The sequence below is a fragment of the Lepisosteus platostomus genome, chromosome 12 (genome assembly GCF_059453375.1).
Source record: "Lepisosteus platostomus isolate fLepPlt1 chromosome 12, fLepPlt1.hap1, whole genome shotgun sequence".
Lineage (NCBI taxonomy): Eukaryota > Metazoa > Chordata > Actinopteri > Semionotiformes > Lepisosteidae > Lepisosteus > Lepisosteus platostomus.
The window spans coordinates 35,989,007-36,006,272 of NC_142622.1; the positions used below are offsets into that span (position 1 = coordinate 35,989,007).

At 36.7% G+C, this 17,266-nt stretch overlaps 2 protein-coding genes across 7 annotated transcripts in view; both read left to right on the top strand.

Moving 5' to 3' along the window:
- Window positions 1-9,670, top strand: part of ago2 (argonaute RISC catalytic component 2) — a 33,664-nt gene extending 23,994 nt beyond the window's left edge. For all 6 annotated transcript variants that reach the window (XM_088601828.1, XM_088601832.1, XM_088601833.1 and 3 more), the window contains one exon: window positions 223-9,670. In XM_088601828.1, coding sequence (XP_088457954.1) covers window positions 223-331 — 109 coding nt within the window. In that variant the 3' untranslated portion in view covers window positions 332-9,670. The remainder of the gene's footprint in view (window positions 1-222) is intronic.
- Window positions 9,671-11,056: 1,386 nt separating this feature from the next.
- On the top strand, window positions 11,057-16,276 carry LOC148651486 (uncharacterized). The gene is made up of 3 exons (XM_088601834.1): window positions 11,057-11,553; window positions 13,794-14,287; window positions 15,873-16,276. The coding sequence occupies exons 2-3, from the start codon at window positions 13,800-13,802 to the stop codon at window positions 16,009-16,011; spliced, it is 627 nt and encodes a 208-aa protein (XP_088457960.1). The 5' UTR covers window positions 11,057-11,553; window positions 13,794-13,799; the 3' UTR covers window positions 16,012-16,276.
- The last annotated feature ends 990 nt before the right edge of the window (window positions 16,277-17,266 follow it).

Genomic DNA, 17,266 nt, shown 5'->3' on the forward strand with positions numbered 1-17,266 from the left:
TATTGACCTGCTCTTATAATACAGCACGCTTCCTCATGGGTGACGTTTGATATGATGTAATCAGGTTTTCCCAATTTTATTTTCTAAACGGGATTCTTGGAAGCTTAAATGTCAGATTAAGCAGGTAACAAGTGCAGTTTAAAAACCTTTCGGGTAATATGTATGGGATGAAGCCCAGCTTTGAAAATGAATGCCCAAATGATTTTCTTTCTTAATTTCTAGTGCTGAAGGGAGCCATACCTCAGGGCAGAGCAACGGACGGGACCAGCAGGCATTGGCCAAGGCAGTCCAAATCCACCAGGATACACTCCGCACCATGTATTTTGCTTGACCAGGGTGTGGGTGGGAGGGGGGAACTGGGCAAGGCTTGAAGCATAATGTTGCAGAAGAGAGCTGGGTTCCAGTCTGACTGAACTGCACTTCTCACCCCTCATTACTTAAAACAGATCAAGAAAGCGATTGGAAAAGCACTGACAAGACAGGTACTTCATGACATGTACTTTGATATTTCTGTAATGTACTTGGACAATACAACATTTTTTTTAGTGGTAGACCAGTTCTACTCTGAATGATCTCGACTGGCAGACTAAACATGTCAGGATCTTTTTTTTTTCTAATATTGATGGGACTGGGTCCCGCCAGAAATGGACTTCAGTGACGCATTGTTCATATAGGTCCATGTTTTTGTTACAAATACCTAAGCAACAGGTATGCCACTTAAGTGTTTTAAGCCATGATCTTTCTATGCATTGCATAGGACACTGATAAAAATGATGGGGTCTCATTACTTTATGTATTAGCCAAGCAAATACTGTTTCTTTTTTCGCTACTTATAGACTCTATGGTGCACTGTAGTTTTAAACACAAAATCTTTCTTCTGAAAGTTTTAAAAATTGCTCTTGTATGCCACATTTTGTATGAAGCAACTTAGAATATATCAGAAGTTCAAATCACATAAAACCTCAAAAACATTTTAAGTGAGCTTGGGAGCAGGCAGGACTTTTCAACAAACATTGCACAAAAGGTGCACATTTAATTTGACGGCTATAATGTTGAATTTTATCTTGTCTAAGGATATGTACAGAGCTGACCAAGAAAGATTTTAGATGCTTTGACACTTAATAAAAGTCCGGAGTCTTGATTCCTTCCTGCCTTCATCTCAGTTTGGCACTTAGATTTAAGACCAAGACTAGAGAAAGGAAATTTGGATAGTTTGGTTTTGTAGTGTAGTATGCTTTCTTATCTATGACTTTTTGAATTTAATCTTTTGAGAGAGATTTAATAACAGGTCTCTTTTGAAAGCATCCAGGAAAAAATGAGCAATGAAATAATCATTAGTACTTTCTTTCTCCTTAGTATAAGGATAATATTTTTTTTGTAATTTGGCGTTCCACCCAAACCTTAGTCTACAGCTGTATATTTCCATTAGAATGTGATATTCCTGTTTTAATGTGAAAACAAAATTGTTAAATCATTTATAGTAACTACAATTTGGCCTCCATTATTGATCTAAATTTTCAATCTCTTCGTCTTTAGATATTCACTATTTATACAGCTACCTTGTGATTTTGTTTCTTTCAGTAGTTAGTTTCATTATATTGTGATGACTTCATTGTCTTTAATGGTACTTATGTGTCCACACACCTTAATTGTAGTGCAAAAACGCATGCAATTTAAGAGGACATGAATTTTATTCCCAGTAAGTATAGATTGAATTTGTTTTACTTATTTACTGATTTTCACCAGCACCTTACGTTGTCTGACATGCACAGAATAAGCAATTCCTTGAATTATGAACAAAACTAGAACAATGTTTTGCACTTTAACTGAAAAAATATAGATGTTGTAGTTTGAGAGTTCAGGACCAGTGCAAATCATGAAACAGTAAGTTTAAATATCAAGTGTTTTGGACATGGACTTAGAATAGCAGATAGTCATTATGTATTTTATAATTATTTGGCAGTTTTTCAGGAGAAAACGAGAGAAAGGGCAAGTTGACCATTTGTTGAGTAATAAGTTCAGCACCTGAAATACTCATTATAAAAACAAAGCCCAACTGCACTTTTTAATCTCTTATAGTACTTGTTTTATGGTTCAGTACAATGGCTGGTTTGAAGATCTCAATGCAATCTATTACACCGCCATGAAGTTTTGATGGGTGAAGGTTCAGTGTAAGACATTGTCAGAGCTGCCCAGCTCCCTTCAGTTCAATTAGATTGCCAATAGCATAGAAGAAAAAAGTTTACTTGTACCCCAGAACTGAAAAAAAATGTTGTTTACCTGAAGGTACCTCTGTTAAATCAGCTATCAGCTTAAAACACAGTCAGAAGGGGAGGTGGTACCTTCTGTCAGTCTTTTGAAATCCCCACCTTTTTTATGGTTTTAAGGTTCAATTAATGTGAGAGGTGGCAAGGAGAACTGTAACTGGTAGGTCTTTAGATATTTGATTTGGTGAAAAATATTCATCTGCACACCTTGATAATTGAATACTATTTTTTTATTCAGAAATTAAGAGCTTCAAGGATACCTATACTATCCTTTTGTACTCGAAAAGCTATTTCAGCAGACTACCTGAATGTTCATAACTTGACTAGAGCCAGTGCTTTCAGTATGTCTTCAAAATAAGATCAGTAAAGAAAAGCCTTTTAAAGCAGTCAGAGGAATCTTGGGAAGCTACTAAGAATGTATCAACCAGACTTTCTGATAGCAGGCCAGCATAAAAACAAATTGTGAAGGTTTTTATGTAAAACAAATCTTCACATTCTTAAAGCTTTTGTGAGGTGGTATAAAAAACGCATTAAGGGTGCTTCAGAGTCTTAAAAAATTAAGACTTGTAAATATTCTCTTGGCTAGTTAAACTCTCTGTTATGGCCCTGAATTTGGCCAATGTCTGTACATCAGGTTTCAAAGTGCGGTTTTACTTTATTTAAAAGTCAAATGTTGAAACAATTTCCTACATAATTTTTAAATGCCTATGGTATGCCTAAAGCTATTTTACATCTGCAAGTGCATCAATTTCACAGTAGTCTACTAATCATTACTTTTAATTGCAATCTGTTTATATATATGGTGAAACCAAGTTTAATGCAGATGCTTATCTATTTTAAAAAGACAAAGTTAATATAACATATCAATGTGTATGAGATGAAATTTTCTGGTACTTTCAAAGTAACCGATTTAATATAAAATGTATTTATATTTTTAGGAATTGTAGTACCTTTAACATATATTCAGATTCAGTCAGTGGGTTCAAAAGTAGATCAGAAACTAAAGAGCAGTGGGTTAAGCCAGTTTTATTTATTTCCATTTTCTAATCACAGTTGGCCTGTTTTTGTAAATCTGATTATCAGGTTAAAACCTGTAAAATGTAAAATAATGTAAATACAGTTATCAGTCTATGCAGTAAGTTTGTAAATATCCCGATAAATCTTAACATAATTTGGTAGATTCTACCTCTACTATGAGCTTTTTTTGTGTCGACATTGCCTAGGCACTGCAGTTTAAACACATTACTTTGATGAAAGTTCATACAACAGGAAGCTGTGTATTAAAATAAATATAAAAATATTTAAAATGTCCTGAAAGTATTCATTTGATCATGTCTGACTTTAGGCATATCATAGACTGAAACCAGCAAGTTCCAGATGTCCACCTGTAACCATGGCTAAAGAGCCATGCTTTGTTTTTAAACCTAGACGTGCTTCTTTTTAAAAGCCACACTTTGTTAATCATAGACCCGCTTAGAGCCTTCTGCTATGCTGCTCCCTTCAAAGATAAACTGTCAACATTCCACAGTAGGAACAGAGTGACGTCTGTATTTCTCTAGTAGACACTATGTATATACTTTTATTAGTGCTGTACGAGCTGTTCCAGCATCTTGAGCTTGAGTCCTTACTGCTGCTGCGAGTTGAATATAAGTGTGTGTGCAGGTAATTGTGTGTGTATGGGTGTGTGTTTGGGGGGTGGGGAAGAGATTTCATCTCCGAGGTTAATGGGGTTGCATGACAAATCATGGAAATATGCCACATAACCAGAAAAGAGAGAAAATGGTGCTTAGTATAATACAAAAATAACAAAGTAGTTACGTCTCTTTGCATTTATTACTGCGGTATCTTTAAATAGTTTTCTGCCTTGACTGGTGTCTATTATTTTCGTTTATCGTTGTAATCACGAGCAGCTGGAGAATTGTAAGCTGTTTAAAAATCCCAGTCTGAGAAGGTTTCAAAACATTTTGGAATTCTCAAACAATGTTTTCAATCAGTTATTGCATAAAGAAATGATTCTCTAGAAAATATATTAATTACTGTTTTTTTTAAACCTAGAAATGTCACTTATGCTCATGTTTGGATAAAGCAACATCATGGTCTCTTACACAAAGTTCTTCAAAAGATGACTAGTCCTGTATGTTATTTTAAGGGGAAACTTTCATTGGTAAATGGTGCCTCACATTTCTTGGATATTTTTCCATATGGAGTGTTTGGGTATGTTAGCGAAAGCTTTAGTTGATAAAAGTATTGGCAGCTTCAGTTTTTGCATGTGTCCCAACAAATATTGCTTTTTCAATCACTTTTGTAAGAAGGAATACCTTGATATCATACTGTTCAAGAATGGAAGGAATCTGATGTTCAACTTCGTATTAGGTCATCTGGTTTGTGGGCGTTTTGGAATCCTAACATTTCGTAAAACAAAAAAGTCATAACTGTTATTGTTTTGCCTTTGTTATGAGATTTACATTCAGAAACCAGTAATATAGAACATCATACATTTAAGATATTGCTTCTTTCCAAATTGTAGTAAAATAGTTTGCAAATCAGCAATCTAGGCAACTTCTCTAGCACTAGAATGTTTTTAATTGAACACAAGAAGCAGAACGAATGTATTTTGAGAAGCCAGCTTTTTATAATACATTAATATAGGTAACTGGCAGTAGACGCATATGAAAACTGCAGAAATTCACTGGCTCCCAAATGGCACAGATATTTTTACAAGTGTTTTGTCTCCATTCAAAATGTCTTTGTTGTGGGTTTTTTATGTTTTGGTGGATCAACACAAAATATTTGACATGTAAAGACATCTCTTGCACATTTTGTGCTGAGTTTTCACGCTGAAGAAATGTAACATTGTGCCCATATAATCTTGTGGCCATTTGCAGTTTTCTTATTCATAAGTCTCCAACGTGGATATTACATTTATCCCATGGATAAAAATGCCAAATATGTCATTTCTCAGCTTCCATAAAGTGTGTATGAAAGTTCAGTAGGCACCTATAAAATACTCATTTTGTACCTCATGAAATGTACAAATGTACCACAGCAGGACAGCACCAGCAATTAATTAACATTTGAAGATTTTGAAGAGTGAATTTGGTAACCCAGTTTTCAGTGTGCACTGTAACAGTTGAAACCGTGGAATACACTATCTACCATTTGAAAGCATTATATCATTGTTCAAACTATACAAAAACAATTTCTAGTAATATCAGTGTAGACTGAGCACAGCCAGTTTCAATCATATAGTAATCTATTTTTATTTTTTTAAGGATGAACTCAAAATTCTGGTAATGGGACTGTATCCATTTAGATTTCGAGGTGCACACTGAATAGAGAGTCTGAATCAGAAAATGGTTCTTAATTTTGTAATGGGTCTGAATGAGAAACCTAATATTGTTCTAAGGATTTATCCAGTTGCTTAATATTATTTTGAATAACTTGTGTGTATATTATACTGTACTCATGGTAAGGTAGAATTTACAGCAATGAAGTTTTTAGCTTTTTTTGTAGTAAACACTGCCTCGTTTCAACCAGACTGGTGTTCTTGCAATTTTAAAACACTTTTATCTACGTTTTTCTTTGTTTTGTAATTGCAATATTGTACAAATTACCCATGGCCGCAAGGTATATACTTGATAATTATAGCTGTCATTGCAGAATGAGTTTTTATTTTAATATGGAGACATACAATTCGTGTGAAGAAACTCACATGATAAGATAATGTACTGTTAGTAATCTATGGAAATGTGAGATTCTGAGCAGTTTATGCCTTTGTTGAGTATAAACCTGTCATTTAGTAGGGTTCTTCACCAATGTACTGTGAGAGTTAGACTTTTTTCCTACAATATACAAATATACAAAGTACAATATACTTCCTCTTAAATAATTTGGCAGCCTCATAGTTAACTCTTTGTGGAATACATTGGCTTGATAATTTCTTTGGCAGACTTTGACACAACTAGCTGGTGTGCTTTAGACCATTCAGTACTAACCACTGATGGTTATTTTTCTAAGATGAAGTGACTTCACTGCTGCCACTGAATCACAGCCAGAAATGTTGTCATAAATTTGTGAATGACAGAAAACTATTATAGGGCTCCTCATATTTAACAGCTGATGCCATATTCATTTAAGATGCTTATTAAAAGCAATTTATGACTAGAAAGAACATTGTTTTGTACTTTTTTTTTGCATGAGGCATTAATGATTTTGGGATGACCTGGCTTTTTTAATACCAACTGGATCTACCTCAGAATGAAGGTCAGGTGCTACAGTTGTTATCCCTGACATAGAAAATAAACCACAATTGTGACCAAACAGCCAATACTGTGTATATTTGTTAAAATAGTAATTGTGGACTAGCGTGATGGGTGTTTTCTTGAATATGTCATAGGAGTTCAGGGGACCATTTTTGTAATTGGAAATAATAGTACAAAGGGGGGTCTTTGCATCTGAGTATTGTTTTAAAACTTTTCTCCCTTTTTAAAATGTAGTATAGACTTAGTAGACAAGGTGTTTCAGTTTTGATAACATTTTATTTTACTTAACCTACTGCTACTAAATGAAGCACATTATATAGGACAACATTTGGGGATACATAAAAGGTTGTGCTCTTAATTGCAATGGAATTTGGAGATGAAAGTCACTTAAAAAAACTATTGCACAATAATTGGTTTATTCCCTGGAACTAACTTTTCTCAAGTGAATCTGTTGGGCAGTATTGAGCAATAATTTCACTGTAAATGAGGTTTTAGAGCACTGATTTGAGTTAGAGGCATGTCCCTACTTTTTGTACTTTTCACAAGTAAAGCAGGTTAGATATCTTGCAGTGCAGAAAGAATAGGGTGTAATTGCACAGGTTCAGTCTTCTAAATTTTCTCCAATTAATTTTCTTTTCATTTCAGATACCATACTTTTTTTGTTGCTTTAACTGGATTGATGTATTGAAATGAAGTGGGGTATCCATTGTCTAGGCATAGCAAAATGAATTCTGTGCAATAGGCTCAATCACCAGCATATTATTACACTTTCAATGGATCATTTGGCCAGCAGGAAAAAGTGGTGTCACTGCACCTAATAAGCTATGTTTTATTGATCGATGAAAATTATAAAGTAAAGCCTGACTCATTTGTCAGAATAAGTGATGGCTGCAATTTTCATAAGGGTTTTTACTACATTTTATAAAGGGAAGTCTTTTTATTTTAGAAAAGGTTTTTTTATAATACACATACTGACTGCATATTATTGCATATAGAAAGTAATTTTAGACTTTATTCAAATTAAAAGGTACAAAGCTTGTGTGTGTGTATATATATATAGTGGAAATTTTCATTTTTGGTGCAGTTTGCAAAATAATTCAGCAAAGCTATTGTATTTGTTCCCTATGTCTCCCTGGCTGGAAACATCCCTTGTTTTATTTGTGCCTTTTTGTACAAGCAGTTTCCCTACTTTGGTTAGCTGTAATAAGTGTTATCCTTTTGTTTCACAGCACCACATAACAAAGTTCTAAATACATATACAATGAGAAATGACCGTGCATTCTTGAATATGCTGCAAAGAATGATCAGTATTTGTGTTTTGCACTTTCTAAGCAGTGACATGATTGCCTAAGAAGCCGGGCAAATAAAAATTAAAAGACGAGGTATTTTATGCTAACAAGAGGATCTATAAAAAATTCAATAACTTTGGAATAAATATGAAGTACCTCATAAGCCTGATATATGCTGCATTGATTTTTTTTTACCATTTTATTTGCTGCTTAGTTGAGTGGACTTCTATACTTCATAACAGAGATCACTTTGAAATGATTTTGCCCCCATTTCTTGTTGGTCTTGCTGTTCACAGGGTACTGTGCATATTGCCTTCTAGAAGTGATTAACATTTAATGACATAAATTTAACTCTTTAATGGAATGTATTCTTTGTAATACACCTTGGTAAAACGCCACAAGCACTTTTGAACCTTTGTTTCTTTCAGTCCCATGACAATCAGCAGGCAAAACGTACTAGACACTATTGTTTGTGCACCAGAAGGTATTGATGTTTTTGCAGATTTTGGTTTTGATGGGATCATTATCCTGCTAGCTTTTATTAGAATTTAATGCAGTTTGCAGCTTAAAGTTAATTCATTTTCAGTGGTCGTAATGGTTTGAATGGATAGAGCCGCAAACCTAAAGAGTGGTGTTAATGGAAGTACTTTTCATCAGGCAGTTACTCAAAATAAGCCAGAGTTCCTGAAAGTAAGACTAAATGTAATTGCCAAATGTAGCTTGCCTGATCCATTCCTAGCAGCTTGGTGATCAAAGTACAAATCCATAAAGCCATTTCATGCTCGGCACCTGTATAGGCACGCCATGCCATATATTGGTAGCAAGACAGCAGTCTGGAGTCCTGAATCAGAGGGTTGTTACTGAAAGAGTACCTGGCTGGGATACTACTGTTGCACCCTTGAGCAAGGGACTGCATTCATGTTGCTCCAGTAAATACCCTGCTCTGTAAATGGGTCTCTAGGTTGTCGTTATGAATATTCTTTCTCGATTTACTGATCCGTTAAATTAAAATGGTCTGTTTTGACTTTGTAACATCCTTATACGTCCATCTTCATTACCTCCAAATCAAATAGCTAGGACAGTTATCTTCTTTGGGTAAGTAAAATATTTAGGCACTCCCGACAAAATAATGAGTTCAACTTCAGTACTGGGTGCGCAAACTATTTTGTGAGCATACGTTTTTGACTTGCATCTCTTCCTTTTCCAACAAGTGCAACTGTCAACTCAGGTATCGGCATTGAAGGGCTCTGTGCTCCAGCTGAACCACTGCTTGCACTTCACTTTTGTCTTAAATAGCCCTATAATTCGCGATGGGTTATAGTTAGAAAGATTGGCCTTAAAATACATAGTTGCACACTGTAAATTATGCGCAAATTTTAAAATATAGTATGTTCTGCTGTTGGCTCCTAACCCATAGATGTCACATCTACCTCCTCCATATTCTGTCATTTAGAGTTTGCAAACTACTGTGTTTACCATACCATGGAAGAGCTAAGTAACCAAAGTTACTGTTCAGGAATACTGCACAGTGTCTTTTGAACACAAGGCCTTGAGTCATGAGTTTTTTTTTAACATATGCCAAAATTGCTGACATTTCCATTGAGGTGAGGTCTTTTGTTGCTGTTTTAATTCATTCAGTTTCACTGCTAAGCTCCTTGTTATTGTAAGTATGTTGTGAGCATAATTTACATTTTCCTTTTGTCAACACTTATTAAAACTCCAATATGCTGTAAACCCTGTTAGAACATAATGTGAAAATGTATCATTTAATGAAGTTGATATTAATGTAGTTCACTTATAAGTTTTTTTTTGCTTGACTGTATTACGTTCTTAATAAAATTTAAACTTTTAATGTTTGTGACTTATTTCCAATTTGTTCTAAAACATAATTGAGTAGTGTCTTGTTTCACTAGACTAACCAAACGAGTAAGGGGCTTTGAAGACAACTGGCTTTATAGTCTTAGGCCTGGTTTGCAGTAAGAGATCTTATTCTGACTTGTTTTTTCTTTGCAAGCTGTGTCAACTGCAGTCCTCCCACCATTTAAATAGGAAAAATGTTGACCTGGACAAAAAAAAAACTTGTCAGTTACTGGTGAATGTCTTTGGTCTGACATATGTCGTTTGAAGTGCTTCCCAAAATAAGCTGGAAGTAAAATTTTAACAGTTCTAATTACTGCATTCTTTTGTAGCTGAAGCATATGACTTCAAATCTGACTTCAGTTCTCTTCTCGTGTTTCTAATAGTGCGTATAAACTTATGACTGGCATTAAGGCATTTGCTGTGAAATTAATGATTGAGTTGGAAAACAATTGTAGCCACAATATAAAAATGTAAAAGCATACTTTGAGAAACAGCTAATATTTTTGTACTCTTTTTGTGATTATTGTGATTTCCAAATAGTGTATGTTGTTAGCACAGTGTTGATAAGATTTCAGCAGTTCGATTAAATACCTTTAAATGCCAAATGCTGTCAAATTCGTTTTCATCTGCGATCACTTGTCATTAATATGGACTCCTCTTGGCTATGCATTTTGAAATTTCTGCACTTAATCGACATACAAATAAAACACTTAATGGAGGGATAATTACAATTCATCCAGCTGGCAAAGAAAACAAATGTATTTTACGGTTGTAAATCGTAAAAGATTAGTTAATTGAACGTAAACCCATTGTAGTTAGGATAGTTGGGAAAAGGAGTTGCACCTGGAATCAAAGTTTATTATATTAACATCGTCCAACTTGGCGAAAGAAAATAGCAACGGAAGAATATGCACTTTCAGCATTTCACATGATAACGAACAGAAGTATCAAGTGAATTAAGTGAAAGACGTGAATATTAACAGTATGCAAAAAGAACGTTTTTATAGTCCTTGAGCAAAAAAATATCCTGATGCAATTCGATTCCTTAGTTGTCTAAGGAATCGAACCTAATTCCAAACAATCTAAGTAATAGATTTAATGCATGTCTAACATTTCTCTAAGAAATTAGCCGGCAAAAAATCTTGCATCCAAAGAAATCGCGACACCGTCGCAGGATTCAGGTAATAATTTGTTTCAGGCATTATAAATTATTTGCGCTTGTGTTAGTACTCCTCCTTAATCAGTGGACAATTACAGTCCGTTCGCTATTTTTCACTACTGTAAACTGCGGTACTGCAATGCGTTTGCCAGCTGATTCATGTTTTGACTACACATGAGGTTGCTGTAGAAACCGAGAAAATTCTGGACAAATGATGAAATAACGTTCTAGTCTGAATTGTATAGTCTCATTTCGAAAGTAGAAAGTTAATTAAACAACGATATTCGCAAACTATAAAGACTGGTTAAGTTTCGGGTCCTTGTCAAATACATCATTCATATATTGTTTCAAACAATGTCGTGTTCTGTTTCATTTCAAGTGTTGAATGGCATTTTTAGCGTTTTAAGATACGAGCGGCACTGCAAAGTCAGGAACGCAGACACAGTGAAAGCTTTGCTTTTGGTTTTTAAAGAAAAAAAAACTCTTACGAATTCCACGATTGTTAAATGTCGAGTTTCAAAAGCGAAATGTGGTTAACCTCGAACGAAAGCAAATTATGTCGGCGAATACTGCCGGGCATTTCCCTTTAAATTCATACACCAGGGCATTCAGCGTGTCAAACTTTCCAATAGCTCATCGGTGCTTGTAATAAGCCACTGCTGGCTCTCTGAGAAGGAGTTTTGATATTTGATGTTGTGTTGTGACATCCACTGAAGGTAAGTAAAATACTTCGTTTTGATACGTTACAGCGATTTAACATGCTGCAATATTTTGCTTTGAATAGCACTTAATGCAAAATTGTTTGCGAGACGATATTTAATAAAGGTTAACAGTGGTGCATCTCCGCTTCAGTCTTTCTTGGCAGTTCAAATATCTTGGAGTCATCGAAGTGTCGTTTTTGTTATTCAGTGCTGTGAAAACCGAATGATGCAAATTGAAACTGACCACAGTTTGTGTTCTAAAAAAGTTAGTTTAATGAAACATGAACAAGCTCGGCTTTATTATTTACTAAATAATTTAGTTTCATTCGTTTGTATTTCTTATTAAAACTTTCAGATGGCTTCCAGTTGTTGTTTTTTTTTACGATTTCCAACGCATCTTTAGGTTGTTTTACCTGTCCGGTTACAAACAAAAACTACATCCAGTCGTAATTAAACTTAAACTATGGGTCAGACTTTTTCCAACAGTATGTCCTTGGACGTTAGGAATCCCCAATCTTCTGTTTATCTTCATAGAGAGAGAGATGCTACTTGTGCTGAGAACCAAATTGGATTTGGCTGAAGATGAGCTGGTCGCGAGAAGATTTATTCTTGCATTTATCAAAACGTCTTTTATTTCTCTTTCGCTTACATATGAAAAAAAGCCATTGTAATACCCTGGTCTGTCTTGCTAATGGACTGCAGCCAGGTTACTCAGTAGGTTTTCCTATATAACCTATTAAGTTATCAGCCAACAGCACCTAGGCGTGCCAGCTGGGTATTATAGTCTTATTTTTATAGCTACTACTGTACCAGACGTGTTCAGCACCAGTTGTAAAGGTAGCCTACCCCCAATTAATGGAAAAATGTCATGTTCTTAGTGGCAAGACATATAAGGAATCCTGATCTTTTTATATAATTTTTCAGTAAGAATAAAGAACATTTAACAGTTTTTTTTGCTAACCTTCTTGTGAACATTTTATGTGGATTTCTTAGATTTTCTCAACAAAAAGGTTGCCCTACGTACCTGTTCTGCTTCCATGGAATTGTTCCATCCCGCATTTTGCGTTATCAAAATAAACGTGACTGTCAGTATTTGAAGCTTAAAATAATGAGCATATTGATGGGGGAAATAGAATATTGCCGAGTGTCTGGATTTAACTTCTGAAGACTAGCATTTAAGGCATATTCTTCTCAGTATATTTTACGGTAGTTTTAATGCTAGTTGCTTAGAAGTAGAAAAGGGAACATATTTACCTTAAGACATTTCTTGGAATATGAAAATGAAAAAAAAGAATTGCCGAATTTTTGCCGAACAAAGGAGGGTCAAAATAACAGGCTCCTTCTTTTTCGAGGTGAAGATTCCCAATCTATGCAAACCCTAAAATTAATAGGGTTTGAATTATACTGTAGGCTTTTCAGTGACTTGTTAAAGCTCTAGTCTTTCAGTGGTGTTTATCACCAGATGTACAGTGGTGTACCCAGTTTCTTTCACGATTCTGAGAGGTCCAGTGATGTTCCACTCAGACATTACCAGCCAAGAACCAGTTGTGGGTTTCTCTCTCCTGTTAGTCGCTTTTTTGAGGCTGACTTTTACAGCGATGTGTTCTTTTAGATCCAGTTGTCAGAAACAAATCTGCAGCAGGTTGGACACATGGGTGGAAATGACCATTTCAACAACTCAACAAGCCCACTTAGATGTTGATTATGGTCAGCTGACTATTTTCTTATAGAATACCATGTTGTGAAGGGAATTTAATAATCATGGATACCACATCCTTATATCTAAATCTTTGTGTTGGGCCATGGTAACTCAACTACTATTCACTGATCTTGTATGTTCTTACACACTTCCTGTTTATATAGTCAGCTCATCAGCCTGCATTTTCCAGTTTTTCTATGATCCTCTCATCACAATGAAATAACTTTCTAAAAGCTCTCCACACCCGTCTGAGGGGCTAAATGCCAGTAATCTCTGTGCACACAATTCAGTTTGAACTCAAAACTGTTTCGCTGAAAGTATTGTTTTCCTTCTGTAGGATTGTAGTAATATTTCCAGGTGTCCCCCTAATGTGTACTATCATTGTATGCTACGTATTAAACATCCTTAGCATAATTTATAATGCTCACAAGTGAGTAAAGCTTAATATATATGCTAGAAACTGATTGGGAGATTTGGAACAAACTGGAGCAATGTATTTCTTTGTAAGCACAGTTAGTCCCTAATCTAATTGAGGAATTTGTCTTGTGATGTTTAGGAAACAATGACACAGGCTTGGCTGCTAGGCTGCCTCCTGCTGTCGTTATGCACTCTGTGCCTTACGGAAAGCTTTCATCGGGAACTGGAGATGGAGCATGACTGGGACTGGGGGTCTGGACTGGAAAATCTTCTCCACAGCTTCCCGGCCGACAGCCCTTTTGTGACCGAAACCCCCGAGAAACCGGTTAACTGCTCCCAGCGCTTCTGGCTGCCCCCAACCTCGCCCATCTGTTGGGAGAACATCGCTGGACCGGAGGAGTTTGAGCGATCTCGCCTCCTGGTGCTGCAGAACCGGGCAGCTCTGAGGGCTGTGTCAGAGGCCAGCGGTGTGCAGGAGGGGGAAAGGTCCTACAATCAGCAGGCCAGGGAGGAAGTCCTGGCCATTCAGGCCGATCACCTCAACATTGTGCAGACGGCTGAGACAATGCAGAAAGTCTTCCAGAATCTGGAAGAAAAGAGGAAGGAAGGTACAGAGCTCTTGACCTTTTCAAGGTGAGTAACCCGTCTTGCACTACACCAGGAAGCAGGTCTCAAGGTCAGCACCTAGAGAAAAAGGTAGAGTCGTTAGTAAATAAAGGGGAACTGCAGTCCCAATTTCTCTGAGCAACAAAATAAATTAATAGATGATATTGCAATGTTTTACAAATTCCAACTTGAAATCAACACAAAATCATGAACGTGTCACGGACGTCCAAAGGGACTAACCGTGGGGAGCAGGAGAGCGGAAAAAGACCCATATGCGTAGCGGCGAGATGGGAAAAAGGCCCGGGCTCAGTAGTGCAAAGAGTTCAGGAATGCCGTATAGAAACCTATGCCCTCAGGGAGCGGACGTGGGGCGCCCTGGTGCTAGGCGGGTCTCAGGACATCCGAACGTCAATGCTGAGCGAGGGCAGAGTGCAAGACCCGGAAATATATAGCCCAAGGGAAAGAGAGGGACAGGACAGAGAAGAAGCGTCCTCTGGCTGCAGAGGGCGTGACAGAACGTTGTGAAAGTACTGTATGGTTGCCATGTTGTCCACAACCGCTGGTCATGTCATGGACAGGAGCAAGAGTTTGCGACATGAAGCGGCCCTTCCTGCTCACTAGTCACTGTGATGAGTAATGGAATGTGATGTACGAGTGAATAAGTACAGGTTGTGCAGCAGGTATTTTGCTGCAGAAATGTTCCAAGGTGATCTACACGCAGAGTTAACAATTAAGTAGTATTTGTCGACAAAAGCATCTTGATGTCAAGAACAATATTTCTTTTTAAAGAGATTTATTCGCAAGCCCGCTTGTTTCCAACGTCCTAGGGCTGTTTCACTTCACCGGACGTTTTGTTGCCTCATTCTGAATCAGTGACAATGACAGCAAAATTGTGGTTGCGCATACCTGGACATTTTCTTGTGTTGTGTAAATTGGAGGTTTTACACATGACTGTGTACATTTTACTTTCATTTTGGTTTGAAATCGAATCATTAATGCCAGTTCTTTCTAACCCTGCAATATACCCTAAAAATAGGGTTGCAGTTCCCTTTTAATCAAGGAGCTTGACATCTTGCGTAAGTCCTAGCGTGAGCCATTCTGTCAGAAACGGACAGGTAAGTGCTCTGTATGGTTAAGAGTTACAGAGTGCTTACGTGGAAGCCAGACAGCTAGCGGAAAAATAAAATAGGTTTACATTTGCACACCAACAACACTGAATTCTCTGAGCATGAAGTCATGTGGATCGGACACAAGTCCAGACTCATCAGCATGGGCTGCTTGGTCCAAAAACGAACAGAAAATATTCTGGATGCCATTTGTCTTGCAACTAAAAAACTTCACATGTTGATTTTATTTGCAGGCCCATCTGGTTTGAGGAAACGTTGCCTTTAAATGTAAACATGGAAACCCATCAAGGGTCCTAATTCTGATGTAGAGTGGGCTTTAATTATGAAAAAATATCCAAGTGCTTGAAGCACAGCCAAATCCTAAGTATTGTGCAGCAATCAACACATAATCTAATCCCTAGGTGCTGATTTACACAGGATGTGTGGGAAGGTGCTGTAGATGAACTAGTCGTTTTGTCCTTTTAAACTCTGTGATTTCTTTGCAGCTTTAAGGAGAGGATCGGCACAACAAAGGATTCTATACAAGGACGGGAGCACCTGGCAGACTTGCTGGAGAGACAACTGGCCAGCCTGGAAGGGTCTATTCACATCCTGCAGCACAGGCTAGCCAAGTTACTGGCCTGATGATTTTGTGAGTCAGCCTGCAAGACAGCACCCTCTCTCCAGATCAGCTTAGTATAGCCAGAACAAAAACTTGATTTGCTTGGCTGTATGCCTAGAAAAGCAAAGGAAACCTGTTTTTACACAGTGTATGGTAGCCTATAGAACTTTTTTTTTGTATCTCAATATCCATTCTTTGCATGCTGACAGTCATGTACTAAATTCTCCATCTACACATAGCGTTCCTACTTGAAGTTCCTAGCAATAAAATCTATTTTTATACTTGTAACTTGCTGCCTTTATTCCATAGTACTTTTATTCTTCTGTAGGAATGAGGATATTCTATGGTTATTTTTAATTTCCAGTTTTGTATAGTACACGTACGTATGACTTATACTTATAACTAGTTCATTTCACTGTTTTAAGTATTGCGATATGACTATACACATTCCAAAATGGGGTTGACTCCCATAAAAAAAATGTTTAGAAAAGAGTGTTTTTAAATGTTATTTTCAGCCTAATTTGAGTCTTTACATCACAAGCAAGATCATACTTGATATAAAATGTAATTAGCTGTAAAATGAAGGATTTGCTTGATGACCTTGGGAATATTAAGTGTGTTAGGGTGGATGGAAAGAAATGCATAGTGATTCTGTGAGAGAGAACTGCTTGTGATATTGATGTTTTGAGGGGTGTCAGACAGCATGCTGCTGAAAGACAACATTTTAAGGACTTGGTTTTGTAAGTCTGTGTCCTTGCTGCAAAGATGATGCCGATGATGTCTGAGCAGAGAATCAGTGGATTTGTAATGCACAACAACTTTCAATCCCAGGTGGTTAGTCTTAATTATCTCCAGTTAAAACAAGATAATATTAATTGGCTTCCCCCTCAAAATTACATTGTCCATAGCTCACTTTTTCTGATACAGAAATTGTTCCCTCAGATTCTGTTAAGAATTTAGGAGAGATTTTGGACTTATCCTTATATTTCAACTCACATGGCCACAACGTCTGCAGCATATCCCTCTTACATTTACGAAACATATCCCGTTGATTCTTTGTCTTACCGATGTTTTGCTAGCTAGATCATCCAAGAAAAAACTTCAGAAACTACAATCTCTCCGAACTGCTGTCGAGTGCTGAGCAAGCCTTAAAAAACCTGCACAGATTTCTCCAGTGTTGAAAAACCAGCAGTGACCCCTCTTCTTTGGAATACTCTTCCTGCCCACATTAACGACTCACCCACTGCCGTTTTTAAATCTTGCATCAAAAGTTTTTTT